Source organism: Grammomys surdaster, unplaced genomic scaffold, assembly GCF_004785775.1.
Source record: "Grammomys surdaster isolate TR1022 unplaced genomic scaffold, NIH_TR_1.0 262, whole genome shotgun sequence".
NCBI lineage: Eukaryota > Metazoa > Chordata > Mammalia > Rodentia > Muridae > Grammomys > Grammomys surdaster.
The window spans coordinates 1938445-1952852 of NW_021604703.1; the positions used below are offsets into that span (position 1 = coordinate 1938445).

Consider the following 14408-nt stretch of genomic DNA (forward strand, 5'->3'; position numbering starts at 1 on the left):
AGTAGGTAACAAGAGTAGAACAGACAGTATAGTTTTTACTACTTCCATTATGGCAAAGAAGCAAACACAATGAAGCAACTTATAACTATCATGAATTTAAAAAAAAAAAAGGATTACTTATAACCTAAAGACTTAATGATGCTTGTTTATAAGCACAGAAAAACAGTCTTTTTTTTTTGGGGGGGGGGGTTCGAGACAGGGTTTTTCTGTATAGTCCTGGCTGTCCTAGAACTCACTCTGTAGACCAGGCTGGCCTCGAACTCAGAAATCCACCTGCCTCTGCCTCCCAAGTGCTGGGATTAAAGGCATGCACCACCACTGCCCAGCCAGAAAAACATTCTAAAATAATATTTTAAAAAGATCACAAATAGTAAAATTATCCTTAAAAGAAAACAATAAAACTGAAGTTATCACACACCCAGATTCCAAAATATAATATAAATATATAGTAATCAAAACAGTATGGTACCAACAGAAAGACAATCAATCAATAAAATGGGACTAGAGACCCAGAAATCTATCCATACCAACACAGTCAATTGATCTTCAAGATGGGTACTAAGGAAAGCCTCTTGAAGAAATGCTGCTGGGAAGGCTGGATATTCATATGCAAAAAATAAAACCAAACTCATATAACATGCATAGAAACCACCTCAAGGTGATTTATTAAAAAAAAATTGACAAAGAAAATGAAGTATATATACATACATACATACAAATATATTTCAGCCTAAGAGAAACATTTTGAAGTATGCATTATCCTAAATAGATCTTTTTAACACTTTAAAACTTATCATTTTTAAGTCTCTTTTGCCTGCATGTACATCTGTGCACCACATAAATGTCTGATGTCACTGGAAGCCAGAAGAGGGCACAAGATCCCATGCGATTTGAGTTAGAGATAGTTGTAAGCCAACATTTGAATGTTAGGAATTAAACCCTAGTCCTCTGGAAGAACAGCAAGTGTTCTTAACAACTGAGGCATCTCTACAGGCCTGCACAGATGATTCTTAAAGGCAGCATGTTAAATGAAAGAAGGTAATCACACAAAGTTAAGCACTGCATACACTTCCACTTATTTCAGGTATCTAAGAGAATCAAATTCATGGAGCCAAAGAACAGAACTGGTAGTTACCAGGACTTTAGCAAAGGAGAAATGAAACGTTACTAATCAATGGGCATAAAGCTTCAGTCAAGAAACCAAAATAAACTCTTGAGGTCTGCTGTATAACATCACATCTATAGTCAAGAACAAACAAAGCATTGTATACTAAAAATTTAGTTAAGAAAAAGACTTAAGCTAGGTGTGGTGATCTCAGCACTTAGGAGACAAAGAAAAGATTTACTTCAAGTATTAGAAATGTCTTTTTTCTTCAAAGAACTTGATATTGTACCTTAATTGTTGCCACCAGAATTATAAAATCACTAAAAAATCAAAAATCCATTGTTAGTATTTAGATACCATGGCAAACATCACTAACTACAAAGTACTCTCTGGTTAATTTAAAAAAAAAAATTTAGCTGGTGGTGCATGCCTTTAACCCCAGCACTCAGGAGGTAGGGGTGAACTATCTCTTAAGTCTGAGGACTATATAGTCTATATAGTGAGTTCCAGGCTAGCCAAGGCTATATAGTGAGACTTTTTCTTAAAAATATTATTTATTATTTATGTGTGGTTATTTGTGGATACATCATGCTATAGCACAAAAGTAGAGGTCATAGGACAACATTTGGGACTCAATTTTCTCCTTCCACTATGTGGGTCCTGGGAAGGGAACTCAAGTATAACTGAATGGTTTTGTTTTTTAAAAAGTGTACTGATACAAAATGAGATTTTAATCAATCACTACCTTTTGGATCTACAATCTTGGTACAACTTAACAAATTAGAAAATGTCTCATAATTTTCTGTTATATAGGAGCTATATGGCATATTACTGTTGTCCGGCACTTGTTAAGGTATTATGTCTAAGGTGAAGGAAAACCAAGAGGAAGGCAGAGTGTAACTGAGAATTACCTCCTAACACGCAGATTTTAGTAACTTCAGAATTCTTTTACATTATGCCTTATCAATGGTGTACAAAGTTAAATTTCTACCCAAGAGCAAAAATCTCTTATAAACACAATGACCAAGAATCTATTTTAGTATCACTAAATACAAAGTCTGTTTGATTTGCATAACCTTGGGATGACATAAATTCATAGCAGCTGACATGAACTTAGTATGAAACTGACTTGATCTTATTTCATGTAGTACACTTATACACTAAAGTTCCCATGTAACTACTGATTCATTTACTCTTATATCCTAAAAAAAATTAAAAATCCAGTTACTTGTAAAAAACAAAGATATGCATTTAATCTTTATAATTACACTTTAATTAATGGCCAAACTCTATTGGTATTTTAAGTTTATTATTTAATAATAAAAGAGTACAAAAATAAATTATTCTGGGCACTCAGTAAAATGAGTTAATATAAAGATGAAGAAAATACCTGCTACCAATACCATAGACCTCTGTATTTTCCTATTCTTATTCTTAAATTCTTAAAACTTCCTTGTTTAGTGAATTTATCCATCTCTACAGCTACATTGTAGGCCATAAAAAGGTACAGTCTAGCTGCTACTATAACCTGATCCCTAGGAAACTGATCAAAATAACTTATAAATGAATAAATGAGTGATCTTACCTGGTACTTGGGGCACTGGTCTTTTACATCAGAAGATAAAGTGATAGAGCTATCCAAAGAGGAAGAACTATCTCCTCCTGGCTTCAGCTGGCAGCACTTCCCAAATACCTTGACTTGAGCATCATTACATAGCTTCTGAAACACAGAGATACTTCTATTTATAATCCAATACATTCTTTTAGTATATATAAACTTAAAGCAATATAAAAAATTAAAAAAACAAGGATGAGAGTATTAAAAATAATGTAACTTTTATATACTATTATATTTTTCTCTATTTCCTCCAGTACTATTTGGAATGCATTTCTTTCTCACCAATATTTATTATCAAACCACAGGGATTTTCTGTATTATATGGCCAACATAATATTCACTAATTGTGATAGTAATCTATAAGTGATTTTCAAATTATTTACTTTCAAAACCTCTTTATACTCATAAATTGTTGCAAATGTGAAAGGACTTTTGCTTAGGAGTTTTATCTATTCATTATCTTATATTAGAAATTAAAGCTAAGGAAGTTTTAAATGTCTATTTCCGTTAAGTATAGCAACAACATGTTACAAGTTAACAAATATCACTGTCATGAAAAATTAACCATGTAGTCTATGAGGAAGAAGAAATATAAAGTAGACTCACATTTTTATTATAGGTATATTTATCTGTTAATCTATTGTGTATGGAGAAGGCAGTTCTGGGCCTGAGCACAGCGGCATGTGCATGGTAGGCACATATTTTACCACTGGCCTTCAAACTCAGTCTCATGTCTAATCTTCTAGAATTAAATGTATTCAGGTGAAGAACAGATAAAGACTATATTTTAAATTTAAATGATTGTGCTAGCAAGTAGAACTAGATGAAAGACTTACTTTTTTTTTTTTTAGAAAGCTGTACTTTCATATATATATTTGTGTTTTGCTGGCATGTATGTTTATACACGATATGTGTGCCTGGTGCCCATGAAGGTAGAAGGGCATGTCAGATTCCCTCGAACTATAATTAAGGATGCTTGTGAGCTGCTGGCTACATAGGTGTTGGGAACAAAACCTTAGTCCTTTACAAAAGCAACAAGTACTTTCAACTACGGAAACATCTTTCTAGCCCCAGGACTCATTTTTTTGGACTTGATTCCTTTTCCTCTCCTCTCCATCTCCACTGAACCCTGGAGATTTCATTGTTCACAACTACCAAATTTACAGTCCACTTAGTGACACCACTAAAAAATACTTCAATGCTTTATCAGTTTCAAGTATGTTCATTCTCCCATGTACAAGACCTCAGATTTTCAGAAGAAGCAATTAGAATAATACTGCAAATTTCTGGAGTAAATATTTTATAGTTGTATTATTACCAAAGGCACTTTAAAACAAGGTACAGGAACTTCTATATCATCTGCAATCAAATGTTTCCAGTTTTTTTAAAAAAAAAAGTTTCCAGTAAAAGAGAAAAGGGCTTTAGAGCTTTTGAGTAGGTATGATGAGTTCAAATCCTATGAAGAGGTTGTTTGAGGTCTTTAAATCCTAGTTTTTTTATCTGTGGAATGGGAAGAGAAACCACAATGATACTTGCGGCATTTCTGATTATAATAGTCTAGAGAACTAACAAACTTACTGATGTTTGATGTAGCAAACAAAATTGAAGTCAAGGACCTCATTAGATATTTTTATTTTTATTATTATATGTTTATATTATTTCATTTCAATGCTTGTTAATACCATTTAGTATTGGTATCCTTGGCCATATCTTTTCTTCTTTATTCTCTCATACATTACATCCTGACTGCAGTTTCCCCTCCCTCCACTCTTCACAGCCCCAACACCCAACTTCCCTCTCCTCCAATTCCACTCGTTCTCCATTTCCCTTCAGAATAGAGCAGGACTCCTAAGGATATCAACTAAACCTGTCCTTGGTTATATCTAACGTTGCCAGCAAAATACAAAAACAGCCAGGAGGTAGTGGCACATGCCTTCAATCCCAGGACTTGGGAGGCAGAGGCAGTTTCGAGGCCAGTGTGGACTACAGAGTGAATGGCAGAACAGCCAGGACTACACAGAAAAACACTGTCTTGAAAAACAGAAACAAACAAACAAACAAAAAACATTAGTTATCATGTATACTTTCTTTATTATTCAGTATGAATGATAACTATTAAAATATCTCCATTTGCATAGGAAAAACCTGAAGCAAAGAGATACTAAATATCTTCTTCCAGAATTGTAGCAGCTCCTAAGTCTGTTTTGTAATTACAAACAAAACTAAGTAGGCTTTACTTACCTTATACTACAAAGCACCCTTTCATCAGTCAACCAAAGTCTCAAGCATCTCAGGCTGCCCCCACCAAAAGAGAAGTCCTAAGCTCACTTCCTCCTCTTCTTGTCCCTGCCCACAGACAAGTGATTTCTCTAAGAAGATCTGGCTCATTTTGGTGAATAACTTAGAAAAAAATCATAGATGTTAGATATGTTTACTATATTGGATTCTCATTGCCCCTACATTCTCTAAATAGACAGAGCTTGAAAGTATGTGTATGTGTACACGCAGATACACACGCATAGCTTTAAAGACATTTGGTGGGTTTATTTATATTTTTGGTTTTTTTAAATACACACACACACACCAGAAAAATGGATGGAGTTGGAAACAAATCATTCTGAGTAAGGTAACCCAGAAAGACAAACATTTTTTTCTCTCATTTGTGGATGTGAGCTTTGAATTTCCATTTGGAATATCCACAAAGGCTAGGAAATTGCTAAGGGGCACAGGAAGGGACTGTCAAGGAAGGGGAGATAGAGCACACTGGTGTAAAGGGTTTAAAGTGAATAATGGAAAAGAAAGGGTTAAACTGGGGTCAGGAAGTGGGGGGTAAGATAGAAGAGGGAGTATGGGGATGGATAAGGAACACTAAAGGCCTTTCAAAAAAGACATGTGGAAGCCTACTATTATAGAAGCTTCCTAGCATATTCGTGCACACACACACACACACACAGACACACAGACAGACACACAGACACACACACACAGACACACACACACACACACACATGCACACTTAAAATAGAAAAATGCTTAAAGGCAACAATGCCCCTAACTAGACACCAGAAGTAGCTTAAATAAAAAGCCCATTTCCAGAAATGGGTTTCTCCTTTTGGAGTTGTTTCCAGTGAAGTTCCAGAGATCTGCAAACATTACTGGTTATTGCCACTGGTCTTGATTATATCCTAAAACTTCACATAAGTTCCTACTGCTGAAAACTGAAGTAGAAGTTTTTTATTGCTTTATGTGATCCAGATTCACATGTTTTGTTGAGGCAGGACCCGTGGGAGGACACATGATGTTTTGGATAGAGTATAAATTGGACTCAACAGACAGTGATGGGGCACTTGCATAGTCAGCTGTGCAACTCTTCATTGCTCTTTCCTGGCATTGTGTCTGGTCCTGGTCACTCCTGCTGATTTGTGCCAATTTGGCAGAGGTCTGGCAGTTTCTGCTGGATCATGCCGCCATTGCTGATTCATGTTTGGTGACACTTTTGAACTGGACTGTTGGTAGGTATTCTGACACTACTGCACTGGACTGCTGGTGTCCTGACGAATGGAGATTGGAATCGTCCCAAAGAACTACTCCTAAACAGGTTCACATCCCCTTGTTCCATTTACCATCTTTTTCCCCTCCCTTTGGACAGTGGGCTAGAAAGGGAGGGGGTCAATGCATTTTAGAACCCTTATTAAAGTAGGTTTTGAAAAATTTAAGCCTACAGAAAGCAATACATGGAATTTTATCATAGAACATGATGAGACCAAGCTGGAACAGACCTGAAAACTTCAGTCTTATAGCTACCTTCCATAGTACTAAAAAGTGCTATGAAGCTACTAGAGGAGAAAAGAAACCATCAATCCCAGCTATGAACGCTGCAAGCGTTGAGAAAAACATGTGTTCTGGTGCAATAGTGGCATCAACATCATGGGAATAATCTACCACTTTATGGTTAGATTTAAGTCGTACTCCACAAGATAAAATGCACACCTAGCATCATCACCAAGTCTAAAATTTATGGCTCAACAGGTCATAGACTCAAAGAAGAACCAACTACTACTATGCTGCCATATAAACATACTAATAAACTTACTCCTAATGATTTAGCATTATCAACAGATCAACACATCTCTCAACCCTTACCTGAGAAACTTCTATTTGTAACAGATAGTGATTAACACAGTGACCCACAACTAACCAAGATGCAGAGAGTTAAGACAGTGTTTAGCTCTGAGAAAACATATATACTTCACTTCCTAAGGTTCAGAGATCATTGCAGTAAAGAGGTGGAAAAGAGTAAGGAGCCAGAGGTACAGATGACTACAAGGAAACATTATCTTCTAAATACAGACACAGAAGGCAGCTACACATATGATACACGGTGGTCGAAACAACATGTACAAAACCTGTGCAAGCCCAAGCCAGAATAAATCCCAGAATAGAGAAAGGAGTTGGGCACACAATCCCACCCCTAGCTGTAGAGTTACTGGCAATTGTTAGTTGCTGGCAGGGGCTGGGGGAGGGAGGCACCAGGGGGAGAAACAGCTTTCTCTAAGAGTGTAGCCCAGGTCCTAGCAAGTTGACCATGCCACAGTAGAAGACCACACATTTAAAAACATTTGGACAGCACAAATTGGTATTGAAAAGAAATTTTTTTAAGTGACACAAAGTTGGATACATAGGGAAGAGGGTTGATGTGGGAAGAGTTGAGGAAGGAGTTGTGAATATGATCAAAATATGTTATATGAAACTGTCAAAGAACTAAAAAATTTAAAGGTGTCTGAATACAAGTCTTGCATTGATAGAAAATGCTAACACAGGGTTTATTAAATGAAAATTTCAGTGCCAGGCATGGGCCACCACCATGAGTGTTTGGTCAGAGATGCCCTAAAGGCCTTCAAAACAATATAACCTATTGTCATTGTTCTTGGTTGTCAACCACACTTAGATGGTAAGACCATATTACTAAAGATGTAACACACTTTGGTTGCAAGACATAGAGAAATCAATTTAAAATTGACCTGAAAATGTCCTCCCTGATGGCTACTTTTTATATTGCAGAAGGTGGTATGCAGTCTACTGTGGAGGAAAGTGGTATTACTTAGCAGTGAACCCTGAATGCTACAATACTGACCTGCTGGGCAATATGTACTCACTGGTACAACAGTGATGTAAAGGTTACAGGGATAACCAACTGCTTTCTGGTTAGATTTGAGGTCTGTTCTACAGACGAGAATTCATGGTTAGTACTATAAACCTGGTCAAAAGCCCTTGCCCCGGCAGCTCCATCTCTAACTGGGAACCTACTATTTTTGTTTTGCTAAATAAATATATCATCAAAACATTTTTTTTCTAAAACAAAATGTACTTATTCCCACATAGTAGTGATGCTGTCAGCTTTGTTCAGAAAAGTATCTTTTCAAGCCAGGTGGTAGGTTCACATCTTTAATCCCAGCACTTGGGAGGCAAAGACAGGCAGATGCCAGAGTTTGAGGCCAGCATGCCCTGCAGAGTGAGTTCTAGGACAGCCAGAGTTATACGGTGGGAGTGGGAGGGAGATAACGAAGGATAATTGAGGGAGAAAAAGGTTGTATAACACTGCAATAAGGCCAATAGACAGATTACTATTGGTACATCCAGAGGCACTTCATAGAAAGTCCACTAAAAAGGAGAAACTAAAAGGAAATAGAGAGAACACTAAAAACAGTCACCAAGGATAGCCTAACAGAGAAAGAGACATTAGTAGACACTGAGAAATGATAAAGAACAGATACAGAGAAGGGCTGTGAGGTATGAATACCATGCCTCCCCCAAATTAATGTTTAAATATGAATCCCCGAAGGGATGGTATTAGGAGTTATGGACTTCGGAATGTTTTTTGGACATAATGGAGAAGCATCTCATAAATAGGAACAGCACTCATGTAGTTTTAAATTTTTCAAAACCTACTTTTAATAACAGTTCTTAAATGCTTTAATCCCCCTTCTAGCTTACCACCCACCAAAGGTAGTGAAAAAGAAAGGTTATTAGGATACAGGGGAAGTGGACCTGTTTCTTTGGAGCAAATCTCAGTTCACAGGTCAAGCTCCCACATCACCCTGAAGACTTTTCAACTTCTATTTCTTTCCATTTCAGCTTTTATTTTAAACTTTTTCAGTAAGGCCCTCCTTAAAGGAGTGTCATTCAGATTGATGGAAACCTGGTTCTTTCCTGTTGGCAGCTTATTAAGTATTCGGTAAGCTTTCTTCACAGTACTTTCACAATTTAGAATTATGTGTATATTTATTTGTTCAGTATCTACCTGCCCTAGTAGGATGTCTAAGTATAGACTACAAGAGAACAGAGAAAATTCTCCAAGTGCTTACTTAATATTTTATACACTCTTGGGTAACTTGATCTTTTTCATCAGATTATAAAATGTAAGAAAAGAGATAAACAACCTAAACAAAGCACAATCTCAAGTAGGTTGAAAATTCTTTTTTTTTTTTTTTTTTTTTTTGGTTTTTCGAGACAGGGTTTCTCTGTGTAGCCCTGGCTGTCCTGGAACTCACTCTGTAGACCAGGCTGGCCTCGAACTCGAAAATTCTTAATGATTAGAAGGAATACTGTAAAACTGAACTTAGCAATCAAAAAAAGAGATGAACACCATGTTAAATGCTACTATAGTAGTTGCTAAAGACACTTGTAAAAAAGACAATGGACCAAGGCAGACATAGTCAAGATTTTTTTTTTTTTGTCAGAAGACAAAAATCTCAAATGAACCCAATTCTAAAAACACCCAACCAAACAAAAACAAAGTCTAACTGATAGGAAAAACTTCCCCAAAGTATTGTTTCCAGTTGATTACTGGAATGCTGGAAGAAAGTGTCAACCTAAAGAGAAGGAGAAACCCATTCTAGGACCAGGGCATATTGTTTTTCTTTTACTATGTAATGGCAGTAACCAACATTAGGCTCTCTAGGCTAACCTAGTAAATATCTTCCTGCTACTAAACTAGTAACAATGTACAAAAGACAGTGTTAGAGATTTACAGAACAGATACAGGTTCTTGCTCCCACTTTAATGTAGGACAAAGTATGTTATCAGGACTATAGATTTAATTTGCTTTATCCCATCAGATAATTTTTCTCTTCTCTAGGTCTCACTTTCCCTGATTGCTCAATGAGAGGTCTAATCAGATTCTCTATAAGGCTCCCAGTAGTTCCTAGGTCATACTTAGCACCACTATCATATAAGGCAATGGTTAACTTTCCTAAGTTTGCTGTGACCCTTTAATACAGTTTCTCATGGTGTGGTGACCTCCAACCATAAAATTATTATCATTGTTACTTCATACTTGTAATTTTGCTACTGTTATGAATTGTAATGTTAATATTTGTGTTTTCTGAAAATCTCAGGTGACCCCTGTAAAAGAGTGTTTGACCCCCAGAGGGGTTGTGATACACAGGCTGAGAATCACTGATATAAGGGAATAAATGTGAAACAAAAACAGTTTCTGGCTATACTGATGACAAGTCATGCAAGTGCTGTCTTTTAAAAAATAAGTCATAGAGTGGGCCTTAAGTCAAATTTGTTAGTCCCTCAAGCTTTGTGCCACCATTGCTCTAGCTTATCTTCTAGACAGGGATCAGTATAGATCAAAGGGTTTGTAGTAAGGTTGGTGTTTACATTTCTCCTTTGGTAGCATTCAGAATACTTTCCTGTATCAAAGACACTAGCACATAGGGTGAAGGCTCTATGTAGGCACCAACTCTACTTCTCCATGTTCAATGAGTTGTTGAGGTATTATCTTCAGCATTAGGGCCTTGCCATCAGTTTGTGGAGAGCAACCTATAGTTCTGATAACAGCCTGGGTTGGTTGCGGGTTCCTGTGGGACCCTTCTGGCCAACAATTCAATGAGGTATAACCTATTCCTAGTACTGGAAGCTTCATTTGGTGACAAGAGATATCTAGTTGGGAGTTCTGTCTCTCCCATTATATATGTGCATATTTTAGGGAGCTTCTACTATATACTGCTCATATCCAACACTGCTTGAGTAACTAAGAACCTCAGACTAGATAGCCCAAAGACCAAGAGTGAAACCAAATACTACTGTTCTACTAAAAGAATGCAGTAATGCAAAATTTGACTCCAAATGGCATTTGTTCTATTCATAGATTGGTGCTTTGCTCAACCATCACTAGAGAACCTTCCTCTTGCAGCAAAATGGAACAAATAGAGACCTACAGCCAGACATTATTCAGAGAGTAAGAGACCTTGGAATACTACGCCACAAATGGATCTCCCCCATCAAAGCCCTCGCCTCAGGGCTCAGGGATCCCTGCAGAAGAGGAGATATAAAAATGTAAAAGGTCAAAGAGGATGGAGAACACCAAGAAAACAAAGTACTGTAAATCAACTGAGTCAACATACACATGAACTCACAGAGACTGAGGAAGCATACACAGGGCCTACATGGGTCTACACTACATGGGGTCCTAAAGCTGAAAGGAGAAGTAGGCACACACCTTGTCTCTAATCTACAAACTATCTGCAATTAATAAACACTTGTAAATGAAAATTTAGTTTTCTCCAAAGGAGTCTAACTAGGGAAACAAACAGCCCATCTTAAGGATAGGCTAAATGCCCAGCATTGGATAGATAGCTAAGAGAAAAATGACCTCAGTGGCACCTTTGGAGGTTCTCTGTCTCATAATGTCAGGACTTAAAGTTTTTTATCTATATTATATATGTATATATATTCTATAATCTCTCTCCTTTTTCTCCCTCTCTGCCCTAGAAGTCCTTTGTGTGTGGTTCCAAATTTAATACTTTTATGAGACTCCTGAGTGTGAGATCAACTAGATCTCCACATCTATATCTGTTTCTTGTGCCTTTCCTTGGGTTCTTTTCCTTCTGTTTATTTTGTCCTATTCCAATGTGTTAGTTTATATTATATCACATTATAATTATCTTTTAGCAGCTTGTTCTTTTATAATGACAGACAGAAAGAGGGTGGACTGCTTGGGAAGGGAGGTGGGGGCAAACTGAAAGGAGCAGAGTAGAGGAAACTGTAATTAGGATACATGGGGAAAAAAGTTCATTTTCAATAAAAGGGAAAAAAAGAAAAAGAAAAAAACCCTCAAAATTATGACTCTGAATTCTTAACAGGCTACAGATATTTTATACTAGCAAAGTTACCATATTAAAATTATACTAATTCTTTCTTGAATTATTAAAGTACCCAAATACCCAAGATTAAGTTTTAAACAAATGATCAATGATGCTCACCGATACTGATGTGTCCTCATTTTTTCTCTTAACACTGGAGTCAAACAATACATTTCTCCCTCGTCTTTCACAGTCTTGATATACGATCAGTCGAATTTGGCTTGGGTCAAATTCTGGCAAGGGCCAACTTGGGGGAAAAAAAGGATCCATTTGAGTTATTTTAATAAATACTCCACATATATCCTTATAATCAAAATCCCATCTGACAGATCCAGAAGCTGTATTATAACAGAGGAATATACAACAGATCATTATATAAAATGCCATTATGTGGGTCAAGGCTTTAAAAGTTACATAGATATGATTTTTAGATTAAAAATAAAGATACATTTTTTAAAAAAACAATTGGCTACTATCAACATATAAGATAGTCAATTTATATAAAAGGTTAACTTACTAAATATATATAAGCACAAATTACTAATAAAATGTGTTGGTCTCATAGAGAGATGACATAAGGTTAAGTCATATTTTATTTTTCTTCAACACAAAAGTACAAAAATAGAAACAGATTTGTGATAGGCCAAAACAGAGATTATGGGTAAAACAGGCACACAAAAAGCGACTGCATTTTCATTTAAGTAAATGTTAAAACCTAACACGATTCAGTATAAGAATATATACCTAATACTTAAAATTATAGAAAAAGAAAGAAAAGTAAGCTCCAAGCAGTCCTCTAGTCACTGCCTGGCCTGCTACTCACTCTCAATGTACACAGTGAAGGAAGCGGAAGAAGTGGATGAGAAAGAGCAAAGACAAGAGGAGGGAACTGATAGCCCTAAAGTTTGCAAAGTGCTTATCTCAAAGAGCAAGGATGCATGAAAGAACACCAGGACGGGTCATTCCAGGTGGATCACAGCAGTAACTACATCTCATCAAGACATTGCTGAAGTACATTTTTCATTTCACAACAAATATTTGGACAAAAACATACTGCATTTGTTTAAAGGACCTTTATTTGTGCATTAAGTATTACAATTTAAAAGAATAATGTCGCTGTTGGAAACTGATGGAAGTCTGACCCTACATATCAAGCTCAAGCAGACATCTATACTTAAAACAACACTGGCTTGCATAACACAGGAAGGTACTTATAAAACTATGACAGAACAGACCAACATAGGTTGAAAATCAAGAAGTGGTTTCATGGAACTGACAGAAATGTTCTAAGGAAGGAGTATAATCTCAGTAACTAAAAAGCATTTACCACTTTTGGAAACATCATTTGTGATCATGGTAAGTAAAGTTTTAAGGAGTAAGATTTTACAGGACTGAAGGGGAAAAAAAAGTCAACTGTCAAGAAAAGAAAGGTGTTGAGAGCCAAGAGTAATGGGTATTTTGTTACTAAGAGGGGAAATATGTGAACATGTTTACACTCTGATGCAGTTTGAGGTGGAGAGGAAATTGCAGGCCTTTGAGGAAGTAGTGGAGTGAAAACTGTTTAAAGAATTAGCTCAAGAACTGGCTTCTCAGCCTTTGGCTAGTTAAGTTCAGAATAAAAATAACTCTTGCATTAGACTGGGAAGAGGGGAGAGTAAAAAGGAGCATGGTGTTTTCTAGGAAGAAATGTTGATTAGGAACAGTAAGACTTTTGAGCAATGCTATAAGCCTACACACGGTTGACAATTATTGAGAATATGATTGGCCAAAACTGCTTAGGTTACTATTCCCTTTCTAGAAAGCTCTCGGGGTGTTTGAATTTGAATCAGGCAGAGACAGGGTAAAGGATTTTGACAGACAAATGGGAGAAAAGGAAAAAAGGACGCTGAAGATGGAGCAGAAAACTACAAGAGTACAGCTGAAACAATGAATACTGGAGCCTAAATTAGAAAATGGTGAGAATCTGAGCTAAGAGAAGAACAGAAGCATAATTGTCAATGTGCTAAGAAGAGAGTGAAGACAATGATTAGTACAGGCAGACCACCAGAGAGGAAGAAAATCTCACAGTACAGTGCTTACTAATGTCAAGGAAGATAACGAAGGCAGCAGTGTACAGAATCAAGTGTTGCACAAAGGCTAAACTTTATAAAGACCAATTCATCCATTTGATGGGGTTGTCAGTGGAGAGATGGGATAGTCAAATAACAACGAACAGAATGGGCTAAGAAGGGCAGCAAGTATTTAAGACTCTAAGAAGATTCCCTGTGACAGACGAAGACATGAGAACCATAGGTGATCTAACTGACCATTTAAACGGTATGGTTTGGAATTAAAAGGTAACTTACATAGTCAGGAAGAAACTGATATTATCTCGAACCAAGACCTCTGGTCGCCTAGGCAGCCAGAAAAGGTAAGATTATGAGGCTTTTCTCTTAAAAGACAAAGGTATGCCAATATGAAATGTGCAGGAATGCATAAAGGAGAAACAAACATATTTAAGGTTTACATTTCTAAATTAAGAGAAAGAATAAAA

At 36.6% G+C, this 14408-nt stretch overlaps 1 protein-coding gene across 2 annotated transcripts in view; it reads right to left on the reverse strand.

Moving 5' to 3' along the window:
- Fnip1 (folliculin interacting protein 1) overlaps nucleotides 1–14408 on the reverse strand; it is a 73224-nt gene that overhangs the window by 37829 nt on the left and 20987 nt on the right. For both annotated transcript variants that reach the window (XM_028775869.1, XM_028775870.1), the window contains exons 2-3: nucleotides 11996–12122; nucleotides 2691–2825 (exon numbers count right to left, since the gene is read on the reverse strand). In XM_028775869.1, coding sequence (XP_028631702.1) covers nucleotides 2691–2825; nucleotides 11996–12122 — 262 coding nt within the window. The remainder of the gene's footprint in view (nucleotides 1–2690; nucleotides 2826–11995; nucleotides 12123–14408) is intronic.